The following is a 13,234-nucleotide window of genomic DNA, read 5'->3' on the forward strand; positions in this document are numbered from 1 at the left end:
CTCTCTTCTTGCTTGCATGGTTTCTGAGGAGAAGTCAGATGTAATTCATACCTTTGTTCTTCTATAGGTATAGTGGGATTTTTGCTTTGTTTTTCTGTTTGTTTTTCTCCCTCTGGCTTCTTTCAGTATTTTTAAAATCTTTGATTTTCTGTAATTTAAAAATGATATGCTGAGGTGTAGTTTTTTTGGTGTTTACTTGATTGGTGTTCTCTGAGCTTCCAAGATCTATGGTTTGGTGTCTGACATTAATGTGGGAGAAATTCTCAGTCATTATTGTGTCAGGTATTTCTCCTGTTCCCATCTCTCTTTCTTCTTTTTCTGGTATACCCATTCCACGAATGTTACACCTTCGGTAGTTTTCCCACAGTCCTTGAATATTCTGTTCTATTTTTGTTTTTTATGCCTTCGTTCTCTTTGCTTTTTGGTTTTCAAGGACTGAATCTCCTCTAGCTCAGAGATTCTTTCTTCAGCTGTGTCCAGTCTACTAATAAGTCCATGAAAAGCATTCTTCATTTCTGTCACTTGGTTTTTTTTTTAATCTCTATCTAGCATTTCATTTTGGTTCTTTCCTAGGATTTCCATCTCTCTGCTTACATTGTCCATCTGTTCTTGCATGCTGCCTACTTTATCATTTAGAGTCATTAGCATATTAATCATATATTTTTTTAAAGTCCCAATCTGTTAATTCTAACATCCCGGCCATGAATGGTTCTGATGCTTGCTTTGTCTCTTCAAATTGTGGACGTTTCTTTTTGCCTTACGGTATGCCTTGTAATTTTTTCTTGATGGCTAGACATGTTGTGCTGGGTAAAAGGAATGGTTATAAATAGGTCTTTAGTAATGTGGTGGTTAGGTGTGAGAGGAGGGGAAGCATTCAAGTCTTATGATTAGATCTCTGTCTTTTCATGAGCCTGTGCCTCTGGACTGTGAACTTCGCAAGTGTTTCTCAGTCTTATTCTCCCTCCTTAGGTGGGACAGGATGGCTAGAGGTGGCTGCAACTGGACACTCCTCTTCCCCAGGTCAGTTAGGCTCTGATAATCCTCCAGCAGGTTAAGTTCTGTTTAACTAGTTTCCCCTGAGGGCAGGCCTGGTTAAGAACGGAGTGCTCCGGCATATTTCAAACTTGTTCTTTTCCCCCTTCCCCTGTCAGAAGCCCTAGGGGATTTTTCACTGGTCCAGCTCCTGGAGATAAGTTTCACAGTATTGTGGAGGCCCCTCTATGACTGGGTCCTGGGTCCCGTGGAGTTTTGAACTCTGAGAATTGTCTGCACTGAGCCTCTAGCAATTCATTAATTACAGCTCGGGTTTTCCTACCTTGGCGCAGGTTCCCAGGGCAGTCTCCACTCTCAGGTCTGTGCTCTGGGAAATGTCAACTCCCTGTATTTGCCTGTTGGTCTCTAGTCTTGGGGGCAGCAGGTTGCCCTGTGTCCTCTCTTTCAAGAAGAACTGTTGATTTTTCAGTCTGTTAAGCTTTTTACTTGGTGTGAGGATGAAGTGGCAACTTTCAAGATCCTTACATGTGGAACGGGAACCTGGTTTACTTATTCAATAGCTGGGTAACCTTGGGCAAGTACTTTAAGCTCTCTGTGTCTTGATTTCCTCATCTGTAAAATGGTCATAATATGGACCCTACCTCACAGGACTGTTGTGAGAATTAAATGAGTTACTTCCTATAAAGTACTTAAAACAAAACTTAGTACATATTACCATTTTGACGAATGTTAACTTTAAATTTTTTTTTTTTTTTAATAAACATCTGCTCTTAGGAAAATGCAAACAACACAGAAACACAGATCTCTGGAGCATTCAGGAGAAAACCCTACCCCCATGTGCCATGCAAATTCTCAGCCTACATATCATGGGTAAGGGAATTGCCAAACCAGTATATGATAAATATTGCAATACTCTAAAACCATGCAGAGAACTGACGTTTGACACGGATGGTGCCAGGTCAGATCAGGGCCTCTCCAAGGTCACCTAGTATGGCTGCTCTCAAGTCAACACACAAATCCCATGAAAGCATTTCCTTCATTGGAAGGCTTCCCAGATTTGCCTTTGCCAATGATCATCCCTATCACGAGGAACAAATTCAGACATTATAACATTTTCATTAAGTTACTTGTGCACTTTGAATCTTAAATAATTCAAGTTAGGTAATAGAAATAATGGTAGCTAAAGTCTAGTCACTGCTCTGGAAGGCAAGTACTGTTTAAGGGCTTCACAAGTATTTAAGCATTCGTTCCTCACCCCAGCTCTAAGGAGTAGATCTGTTATTGTCACCATTTTACATTTGAGGAAATGGAAGCACGATTAAGTTAGGGAACTTTGCTAGTGACATACAGCTTGTCAATGGTTGAGTTGGGATTCGAATCCTGCGAGGCTGGCCCTGGCTCCAATGCCCACAATCTTAGCTACTAGGTTATGCTGCCCCTTAGAGACACAGTCTTTAACTCTCATGGGTTAGGGACTCAGAGAACTGCGCTGCACCAGAACACAGTGGTTTTTCTTCAGATCCTACAACACGGAAAATACCAATTACATCACTCTCAAAGAAAATACATGACAGAGGCTGTTGCTGTTACTTACAGAGGCATGTAGTGTTTCAAAAGTGTTTAACCACTCTGATCCCCGGCTTTCTGGTTTTAATAATCCCCAGTTTTCCAGGTAGTAAAGTTGTTGCGAAAAAGAAATGAGCAGTGAATTTGTGAAATGTGTTAACACTACGCCTGGCACAGAGTAAGTACCCCATAAGCATTAGTGATGCCTTATTGCTACTGTTTCTGTAATAATGGATTAGCAGATTTGAAAATAATTTAAGTATAAATTTCATTTACTCGTGGTTTCTATCAGACTTACAATGCAAGTTGTTATGGTACAAAGTTTATATTTCATGAAAAATCCTATAGATGTATTTCATTCTTTTGATATGCTATTCTGTGGTGCAGTCTTAATTGTAAATGAAAATACTAGTTTAATTTATATCTAGAATAACATGGGAAAAATCACTCATGTTGAAACGTGATAAAGGTATGATGTGATAAAATGTGTGTATAATATTTAAAAAACAAAAATCAAAAAACTTCTTCCAGTCCTTTGCTTAACTAGGCCATTGAAATCTACTTATGCAGTAAAAGACAACAGAATCTTTTATTTTCTTCTTAGCTTGCATTTTTAAAAAATTGTGGGTATAAAAACTTAAACTCTGTGTGAACACTGCTGCAGGAAAACAGAAACAAAACGTTTTTTAAAAAATGAAGTTACGCAGCTCATGAGTGTTCAAACTGAATTCTATCCCGGTCATAAACGTTGAATTAGCGTCAGCAAAGGTCAAAATTTGTCTTTATTCAAAGCGGGAGTTCGAGTACCTATGATTAAAGTGCCTCATTTCTTCAGAGTAAGAAAAATAAATGCTATTCTAGAAGTATTGTCAGCGGGGAGTTTTAACTGGGGCATTAAAACCCCTGTTTTCTAGGCTCATAGATTACAGATCTGCTTGGGTACAGCTTTTATACGCACATGGCTTTACCTCTAAATCCTGGAAAATAATGCAAACAAAAATGTGTTTGTCTGGATCCATTTATAAAACAGATTCTTTAGCTGAAACACAGTTTGTCAGCGAAGGGCATTCCAGTCTAGCTTTCTATTCCCTTTATTCTGGAGGGAGATCCCCAAACATTCACACATTCCTATTTTTCTAAGGTGATCTTCCTCTCCAGTGTTAAGCAGAGTTGTTTGTGATAACACTTGCTATCATAACTAAACGCAAACAAACAAAAATGTTTGATATCATCTTTCAATGCTAAAAGATATGAAATGATTTCTTCCATGATGATAACAATGATAAACTCTTACATGGTCTTTACTATGTTTCAAGTGCTTTACAAATATTAACTCACTGAATGACAAAACTGAGGCCAAGAGGTTAGGTTCCATGCCCAAGGTCACAAAACTGAGGCCAAGAGGTTAGGTACCATGCCCAACGTCACACAGTGGTGACTGGATTTGAGCCCAGGTAGTCCAGGCCAAAAGGAATCTCCAGAGGGTGAGTCTGGAGAATGAGGTAGTTTTCAAAAGCTTTCAGAGATTCTAATGAGCTGCCACGGCTGAGAACCATTCATTAGCAAGCATCAGAACCATCTGGAAGGTGTATAAAACCCCAGACGGCTGGGCTCCCAGCGTTTCTCCCACTGGTTTCCCAGGCGACGTTGGTACCATTGGTCTAGGGACCACGTGTAGAGAACCACAGATCTAGGACACTTAGGATAGTGACTCCCAGTGCGTTGCTTTTAAATTATACCACGTTACCTGGTTGCATTTGAAGAAAGAAAGAATTAGCCGTGGTGGCCTCAAGAAAAAAGTCAACTTTGTCGAGCTTTCTTATCTTTGCCTAATTTGCCATAACTCTCACCTGTGACTGTTGACACACCCAACTGTATAATCGATAAATCATTTAAAAACCCCTCAGACTGTTGTGTTATTTTGTTGTCTGTAGCCTCAGTTTTTTCTTACGTAAAATAGGGTTAATATCTCCCTCACTGCTGTGAGGATGCAATAATAAAATAACGTATGTAAACATCCAACACAGTGGTTGGCACAAAAATGGTATCTAACACATCTCATGATTTTTAGCAAAAATATTTTTTTAACAATTGTAGTTTATGACTGTTTTCATCTAAGGTATTTTAGCAAAAAAAGCTAAGGAATACTTACCGGGGAATTATCTTTTGCAGATTTGCATGTTTTTATATCTGGAATGTTTTTCTCAAAAAGTGCTAGAAGCCAGTTTTTGGATTTTGACCAGTTTCTAGGTGAGAAAAAATATGTGGATAAATTAATTTGAAAGCACTCTAGGAGTAACAGGTCACAGCAGAAAAGGGACTATGTCTATGGAATTTTAATTATTTCTCCAAATGTCTTCTTCATTTTCAGCTGGAACATCATGAGAAGTCTACCTTCAGACTTATTAGTCCACAAGGAAAATTGAGGGGGCAAGGCAGCCACATTTTAGTATCTTTTGCAAATAAACATTTGCATTCCTAAAGGGCTGGCATTGAATAAGAAAACACAGCTCGGGGACTTCCCTGGTGGCGCAGCCGTTAAGGATCCGCCTGACAATGCAGGGGACATGGGTTTGATCCCTGGTCCAGGAAGATCTCACATGCCTCGGAGCAACTAAGCCCATGCGCCACAACTACTGAGCCTGCGCTCTAGAGCCCGCGAGCCACAACTACTGAGCCCACGTGCCACAACTACTGAAGCCCGCGTGCCTACAGCCCATGCTCCGCAACAAGAGAATCTACTGCAGTGAGAAGCCCACACACCCCAACAAAGAGTAGTCCCTGCTCACTGCAACTAGAGAAAGCCCATGCACAGCAACGATGACCCAACACAGCCAAAGATAAATAAATAAATTGATTAAAAAAAAAAGAGAGAGAAAACAGGGCTTGTGATTTGCTTGGTCTAAGTTTGCTCTGGCTGTTGTCAGTCACAGCAGGATCAAAATCTAGCACAGGGATCCATTGCTGGGTTAAGTGAGGTAAAGCAAACTGACTAAAAGCTTTTTAATCTTTTCTGACCAGTCATCATTTCAGACCAACTGCCAAGAAACTAAAAAATCATGTGTTACTTTGCAATCAAACCGTTTTATAAACTTTTATCTGCGCCAACTGTGAGAAATACATTTGACCACACCTACTTCTGCCTCAGGGAGAATAAGGACGTCTGATTCTGACACAGGTCACACTTGATGATGTAGCAATGACTATGATAAAAATAAGCTGTAAATGGCATAAAAGGCCTCAAAATAGATTCTTCATTTCATTCTCACAGTCTCCCCTCTCCTTCTTGTTTTTGTTCCTCAAAATGAGAAAAAAAGGAAATAATCCATCTCTCTTCTTCAGTTCCTCCCTCAATTCACACACACACACACACACACACACACACACACACACACACACACCCAAACTCTGGTCATAAGAAATAGCTTCTGTCTCTTCCACTTAAACTGCTGTTACAGCTACTTAGAACAAAGAAAGGAGAGAAATGTATGAGTAGCTGAGAAGAGCTTGATCGGGGAATTAACATAGGAAACAACGCTCTACCTGAGGAGACATTCTGGCAACTGGGACCCATATTCGAAACCTTCATCATAAGCTTGAAAGTGCTGATGGAACTCCCTGATTTTCCTCTCACTTGTGGGAAACAGACCTTTTTTAAACAGCACGTTCACTGTGACCGGGTAAAGGAGATGCCTACAAAGATAGAAACACATAGAATGTCAGAGCCAATGACCACAGAAGAAAGGCATAGGATACAAAAGAAGGCATAATTGAATAGCTATATATTAGGGGTAGACAATCATATGTGATAGATTTTTTGGGGGGTGAAAGTCATTCTTAAAAGGTTTTAATATTTGCTTTCTGTGCTCAAGATAACTTAGGGGTAACTGAAATTGTGGTCTTATTGATCTGAAGATTTTCGAATGCTTTCTAAGCAAGTATTGTTAGATCCTGACAAATGGGAGATGACACACAGAAAGAGATCGATTCAATATGATTTCAACAAGCATTTATTTAGCAAATAATAACAATAACTGAGATACAGTCCATACCTTTAGACAGCAGCCAAAAATAACCAAACAAAGAATTAAGGGCAATATTAGTCACCAAATTCCTAGTATCTCCCAGGATCCTATAACTTTGAACTATACCGAAAGACTGAAATATAGTATCTATAATCAGCAAGTTTTCCCTCAGGTGAATAAAATGATTTCTGCGGGGTCCTTAAATAAAGGAATATCAGAGATTGTTAATATGCCCCTGGTTAGTAACACTAAGTACTGTTTATTCCATTTTTATTCACCATCATTTCCTCACAAAAATTTCTCAGGATCTCCTTTCCCTCAAAGTTTCAAAGTCATTCAAGAATTTGCTTTGTTTTGTTGTAGATATTGGGCATGTTAAAAGTTTGGTTGGTTGCTTGCTTGTTTGTGTTTTTAGTTTTCCTCTCTCTCTTTCTGGAACCCTAACAAACTATTCCATGTTGCTGTGTTTTTGAGTCTGGATGGTTGGTCATGCCTCCAGCATCCCACTGAGATGGAAAAGTGCCTCCTGGGTAACTTCGATTTACCAAATCGCCCTGCGCGTGCAGGGAATTCTTCTCACAGCTCCCTGCTAAGCCCTTACGTTTGCCAGAAAGCTCCAGAACATGGCTGAGTGCTATGTGGTTCCCCCCACCTGCCCTCTCCTGTCTCGCTTGCCTCTCAGTACCTCCCCTCTCAGAGGACCTGGGCTCAGTCCTGAGGCTCACGGTGGATTTGCCTCAGCCTTGTCAAGTCTCACAGACATCTCCTGGACCCTTGTCATCTACTTTCTGATTCTATCCTCTTCCCTCTCCTCTCAGTGTCCTCTTCTTCTAATGATCACAAATTGCACTGAATGTTTTATCAAAATTCTGATGGATGCATGACAATTATAGGAGGAAAATCCATGTAGCGCGTACAAAATTGTAAGGAATGACTAGGGAGAAATTATTATAAACGTGTTAAAATGATTCTATTGGCCTATTTGCCTACCTTCAACTTGAAGTGCTAACTGAAAACTGCCCATTAATCAGAATTTAAAAGACTAATAGCATCTTTTAATTGCCTAGCTAGATAGACTTCATTAATCCACCAGATAATTTGTGAAGTCCAATGTATAGGCTTCAAATTTTTTTATTCCAAAAAAATAAAAAACAAAATTAAATAATAAGGCATCTATTTACCTCACTAAGTTGTTCAGGTCCATGGTCCCATGAGGGCCTAAATTCTCCAGCTGTTCGTGTAATTCTTCAGTCAATTGTCCAGTGAATCGATATAGGTTGAAAGTCCCCATTTTCCCTTTCACCATGATATAAAGTTTCTCATGCAGTTTTAAAAAGATATTCTTTGGGATTGATGCTATAAACAGAGAAAACGCTTTTCAAAAGAAGCAACCACTTTTTTTTTTTTTAACATCTTTATTGGAGTATAATTGCTTTACAATGTTGTGTTAGTTTCTGCTGTATAACAAAGTGAATCAGCTATACGTATACATATATCCCCATACCCCATCCCTCTTGCGTCTCCCTCCCACCCTCCCTATCTCACACCTCTAGGTGGTCACAAAGCACCGAGCTGATCTCCCTGTGTTATGCAGCTGCTTCCCATTAGCTATCTATTTTACATTTGGTAGTGTACATATGTCCATGCCACTCTCTCACTTCATCCCAGCTTACCCTTCCCCCGCCCCGCGTCCTCAAGTCCATTCTCTACATCTGCGTCTTTATTCCTATCCTGCCCCTAGGTTCTTCATAACCATTTTTTTTTTTTTTTTAGATTCCATATATATGTGTTAGCATACGGTATTTGTTTTTCTCTTTCTGACTTACTTCACTCTGTATGACAGACTCTAGGTCCATCCACCTCACTACAAATAACTCAATTTCGTTTCTTTTTATGGCTGAGCAATATTCCATTGTATAAATGTGCCACATCTTCTTTATCCATTCATCTGTCGATGGACACTTAGGTTGCTTCCATGTCCTGGCTATTGTAAATAGAGCTGCAATGAACATTGTGGTACATGACTCTTTGAATTATGCAACCACTTCTTGAAGCAAACAGTCAACAGACCTCCCTCTTTATTCCTTGATCAGCAGAGACTAGAGCCAAAGTTCACCTAGTACATAGAATCACCTCCTGCAAATAAAAGTAGGTGAAGATCCAACATAGACTGTGAGATAGTGAAAGTCCGTAGGGTAATGCACTTTAAGGGATGATTTGTATGGGGGTGATTAAGGAAGCCTCTGGGAAACACAAATCTGGTGATTTTATTTCCATGTTTAAAACTTTTCATTGGCTTCCTATCCTTAACAAAGTTTACAAGGTGTTCTACCCTCTTTCCAGCTCTACAATGACACTGCTAGCCCTTTCTCCCTCCAAACATATATCCCAGGTATACTGAAAACACACACTCTTTTACACATCTCAGCATTTTCATGAGCTCTTCTATCTGCTCAGAATGTTCTCTACTTGACTGATCTCACCCTCCCCACCCCTATCCCCCTGCCACCTACAAGCCATACATTTCTTCTGCTAACTTCTTCTCCCCTTCAAGTGTCTTCTTGAATATCACCTCCACCAGCAGGGCTTTCCTAACCCCAAGAACAGCTTTAGCCCCACTGTTTCCTTTATCTTAGTGTTCATGCTCCTTTCATGACACTCACACCTGGTCTGGTTGGGTGCTAAGAGTATGAATTTTTAAACTCATTACACTATTCCTTTATATTTTTCTTTAATCCTCTTTTATTGTCTTCAAAGTAAGTTTTCCAAAAAATAATTTTTAATTTTATATTTCATCATCCTATTACATGTAGGATACATTTTGTATAAGTTAATGAAAAATAATTTGTGGATTTCCTGAGCATGCATTGTCTCTGTGGTAGGGGAATAATTGAAAGGAATGGGAAGCTGGCTCAAGAGTAAATATTAAGATATTTCATCTGTTAAATAGAAATATTTAAGCATGCAAGTCCCCAGGGGAGGCAGAGGTGAAAAAATGTGATCACTGCAATACACCTATGATAGGTGAGTAAGTTGGTATATTTTCTCAAGGAATATGTGAATTTACAGATCAAGAGTCTTCAAAATATTTGTATTTCTTTGATCTGGAATTCCATAGTCTAAATATCAAGAAGCATTAAAGAGTCAAAAAAATTTAACCAACATGTTGTGATTTTTCATGCAAGCAACAAGAAACAATAATCATGCTATTGATCAACTGACAGCCTTGAAAACAAACTTTTTGTCTTAATGGCAAGAAATGCCTAAGAAGAAGCTATATGAAAATGAACCTAAGGGAAAAGGGAAGCAAAGAGAAAAAAGATGGTAGAAGCAAGCACAGACATTGTGAAAGCAGAGAAAAGAACCAGGCAAAAAATGAACCAGCTCTGCATTCTTGGGAGGACAAATGGCCTCAACATGCATGTCTGCAGCCTGGGAAGAAATAAAGGCAGACATGGGCTTCCCTGGTGGCGCAGTGGTTGAGTTTGCTTGCCAATGCAGGGGACATGGGTTCGAGCCCTGGTCCAGGAAGATCCCACATGCCACAGAGCAACTAAGCCCATGAGCCACAACTACTGGGCCTGCGCTCTAGAGCTCGCGAGCCACAACTACTGAGCCCGCGTGCCTAGAGCCCGTGCTCTGCAACAAGAGAAGCCACCACAATGAGAAGCCTGCGAACCGCAACGAAGAGTGGCCCCTGCTCGCCGCAGCTAGAGAAAAGCCCACGCACAGCAACGAAGACCCAACGCAGCCAAAAATAAAACAAATAAAATAAATAAATTTATTTTAAAAAAAAGAAAAGAAAGAAAGGCAGACAGTCACACTGGAAGCGTGCTGACAAATTCAGTCCAGCAGTCTCTGAGGATGGAGAAAGAAAGGGCACCAATTATATGAAGCTAAGTCCCACTAACCCTGTGGACTATGTCAGGGAATGCCATAGTAAAGCACTTACTAAACAGTGCAGTTCTACTTTCAAGGAGCGGAGTAGCAACATGAGATCAAGCCAAGAGCTATAGCCTGTAGAACACTGTATACACAGCGGCAGAGCGGAGTTAGTGACATTTTGGGAGCTGCAACAGGCTGCAGATGCCAGTATTTTCCCAAGTAAACATCAGTGAGGTGACCTCATCTCTTACGCATGTCTAACTGAGATCCAAGTGTTTGAAGTTGCCAATAATTTGTTTTACAAGGGCCAAATTCATCACACACTCTTTTCTATCCCTACTCTAAAGAACAAAATAATGGGCCTGCCTCATTCTTGATAGAGGAGTGAAGATGAGATTGTTACCGAAAACTGCGCTTGGATTCCATGTTGTATTTCAAATGAACTATCTGAAAATACTGTTTACCTGTACGATAGACGGGAGTTTGCACTGCTAGTTCAAAATTTACTTCTTTGGATTTTAGAAACACATTAATTCCCTCTTCTTCAGTAACAAAGGTCATTCGGGTGCCCACAGCAACGATTGTAAATATCGGTCCATACTGAAAGAAAACACATAAATACAGATCATATTAGCAAGCATTTCTAATAAATAAGGTACTGGACCATGGGTTATGCTTAAGACAGTGTTCCTCAAGAATCCCAATGCTGAATTCACAGTCAAGATAAAAACGATTATGATTATATATAATAATTATAAATTTTGACTGAGCAAAATCTCAATTATAAAAATCCTAATTTACTCTGTTGTAATATTTAACCTTCCTTTTGATAATGCTATTATTTGCTTGTACCTTCCTTTCTGGTAGTAGAAATAATAATTAGAAATAATGATTGGAAATTATATCAAACACTGTGATATTTGAGTACTGTTTTCAAGGTATCAGGAGGGTTATAAACAACCTATGGTTGAACTTTGTTCAACAAAAAGATAAACTGCTGACTGATTTCACCTTCAGTCTGTAGTCACTCAACAATGTCCTGCAATCCCCAAAGTTCTGTAATGTGTTCACTTTCTCACTTTCCACAATGACTCACTTGTTCACCTAGCCCACCCTCCCCACTCTGAGAAGGTGTTCCTGCTTCGTAACTCACTGGGAAAATGAGCACTCAGCTTCCCACCGCCAGAGCTTGCAGATAACTGTACCCATTTGTACCCATCCTCCATGCCTCCCCTTGAGTTAACACAGATGGAGGGTCCTGCCCCTGGGAAATGCCCACCCTCCTTCACTTGTGTTACAGGTTCCACACTCTCTCTTTGGTCTATGTGTACGCCTTCTCTCTCCTACACCATCAGTTTTGCCTTTTCTATCAGATCGCTCCTAGGAACCGACAGTCATCCTCCAGTGCAGAGTTTGGTTTGGTTTTAGGGAGTCCATGACTTTAGTTGGAGAAAAATATATCATGATTTTCACTGGCCTCTGATTATAATGTAACATTTTCTTCAATTATGAATGGAGGCAATACACCACAATCTTCCCCACGACTCTATCCTCAAAAGAACCTACTGTTCCAATTGTACTTTCTTAGATTTGGTGTCTATTTGGCATCCATCTATCATAGGGCCAATTATATTAGCTATACTTTCTTATTCTTGATGCTCAGCTTCGGTGTCCTCACTACTGGGTAGAGACAGCCCTCCCAGGGCTAGCCAGTTTTTAGAGAGAGCAAAGGACTCTCAGCCAACCAGGAGCATGCCTTTCATATGGCAACCAACCCATCTTGAGTCTGTGTGCCCAACCACTTCCTTATCTAACTCTCACACGCCAAGGCAATATTATCCCTGCCCTAAATCATCCCAGGGCGAGGCACTAGGCACCCGGAGACCAACCTTATAGCCCAAAGCCCTCAGAAATTACTCAAACTAGTCAATCCTAAATTGTTTACTCTGCCTTGCCTTGCCTTTCCTGAGCAAACCCCAATAAAGGCTCTGGGCAGGGTTTTCTCTTGCTCCCATCCTTTGCCTCCTGACAGGGTGCTTTCCCCTGTGGCCCTGCAAGTCTCATTCTCATTTCCTCCTATGGCTGTACTGACTTTCCCAGACCACATCCAACATGTACATTTTTGGAAAAACCATCCGTACTTTTATATCCCATTACAGTTATTATAAATATCTTGAAATATCATTTAGGTTCATCAGTACTTCAATATTACAGTCATTTCCAGATCTGCATGAAATGGCACGTGATAGTTCCTGTGACACAATATTGGATGCCATCAGGCAACTGTGGACCCAAAAATCATTGATACCCCAAATAGTGAAGTCTCATTTTCTTCCACTAGTGATCCAGACATCTACATTGCTTCCCAATATTCCCTACCTGGTATTGTTTATTAATCAGTACTTAGAAGAAGATGAGTCGTTTTCATCGTTGAAGGTTTGTTCAAATGAGAATTCTTAACTTTCCATTAGGAAAGTGGCCTTTGGTAATACATATAGGCACTCGGGCCACATTGTAGGCAATCTTGATCATCTCACTTGATACTGAGTCCATGTTCTAGTTTCTCAAGTCTAACTTCTTGGAGCCACCTTTGCCCCTTTTCATTCTTTCACACACCACATTCCATCTACCAGTAAATCCTGCTGCTTCCACCTTCAAAAGAGATCCAGCCACTTCTCAAACTTCCACTGCTATCACCATGGTACAAGCCACCAAGATCTCAAGCTTGAATTCTTGCCAAAACCTTCGAATTATCTTTTCTTTTA

At 40.2% G+C, this 13,234-nt stretch overlaps 1 protein-coding gene and 1 long non-coding RNA gene across 2 annotated transcripts in view; one reads left to right on the top strand and one right to left on the bottom strand.

The window, feature by feature from the left end:
- Positions 1–6,089, top strand: part of LOC309608188 — a 72,023-nt gene extending 65,934 nt beyond the window's left edge. Inside the window, exon 3 of the long non-coding RNA XR_014232712.1 lies at positions 4,931–6,089. This is a non-coding gene — a long non-coding RNA (uncharacterized lncRNA). The remainder of the gene's footprint in view (positions 1–4,930) is intronic.
- CYP39A1 (cytochrome P450 family 39 subfamily A member 1) overlaps positions 1–13,234 on the bottom strand; it is a 68,960-nt gene that overhangs the window by 52,357 nt on the left and 3,369 nt on the right. The window contains exons 2-5 of the mRNA XM_082347626.1: positions 10,934–11,069; positions 7,766–7,940; positions 6,103–6,252; positions 4,712–4,805 (exon numbers count right to left, since the gene is read on the bottom strand). Coding sequence (XP_082203752.1) covers positions 4,712–4,805; positions 6,103–6,252; positions 7,766–7,940; positions 10,934–11,069 — 555 coding nt within the window. The remainder of the gene's footprint in view (positions 1–4,711; positions 4,806–6,102; positions 6,253–7,765; positions 7,941–10,933; positions 11,070–13,234) is intronic.

This window comes from Balaenoptera borealis (assembly GCF_965194805.1).
Source record: "Balaenoptera borealis genome assembly, chromosome: 12".
NCBI lineage: Eukaryota > Metazoa > Chordata > Mammalia > Artiodactyla > Balaenopteridae > Balaenoptera > Balaenoptera borealis.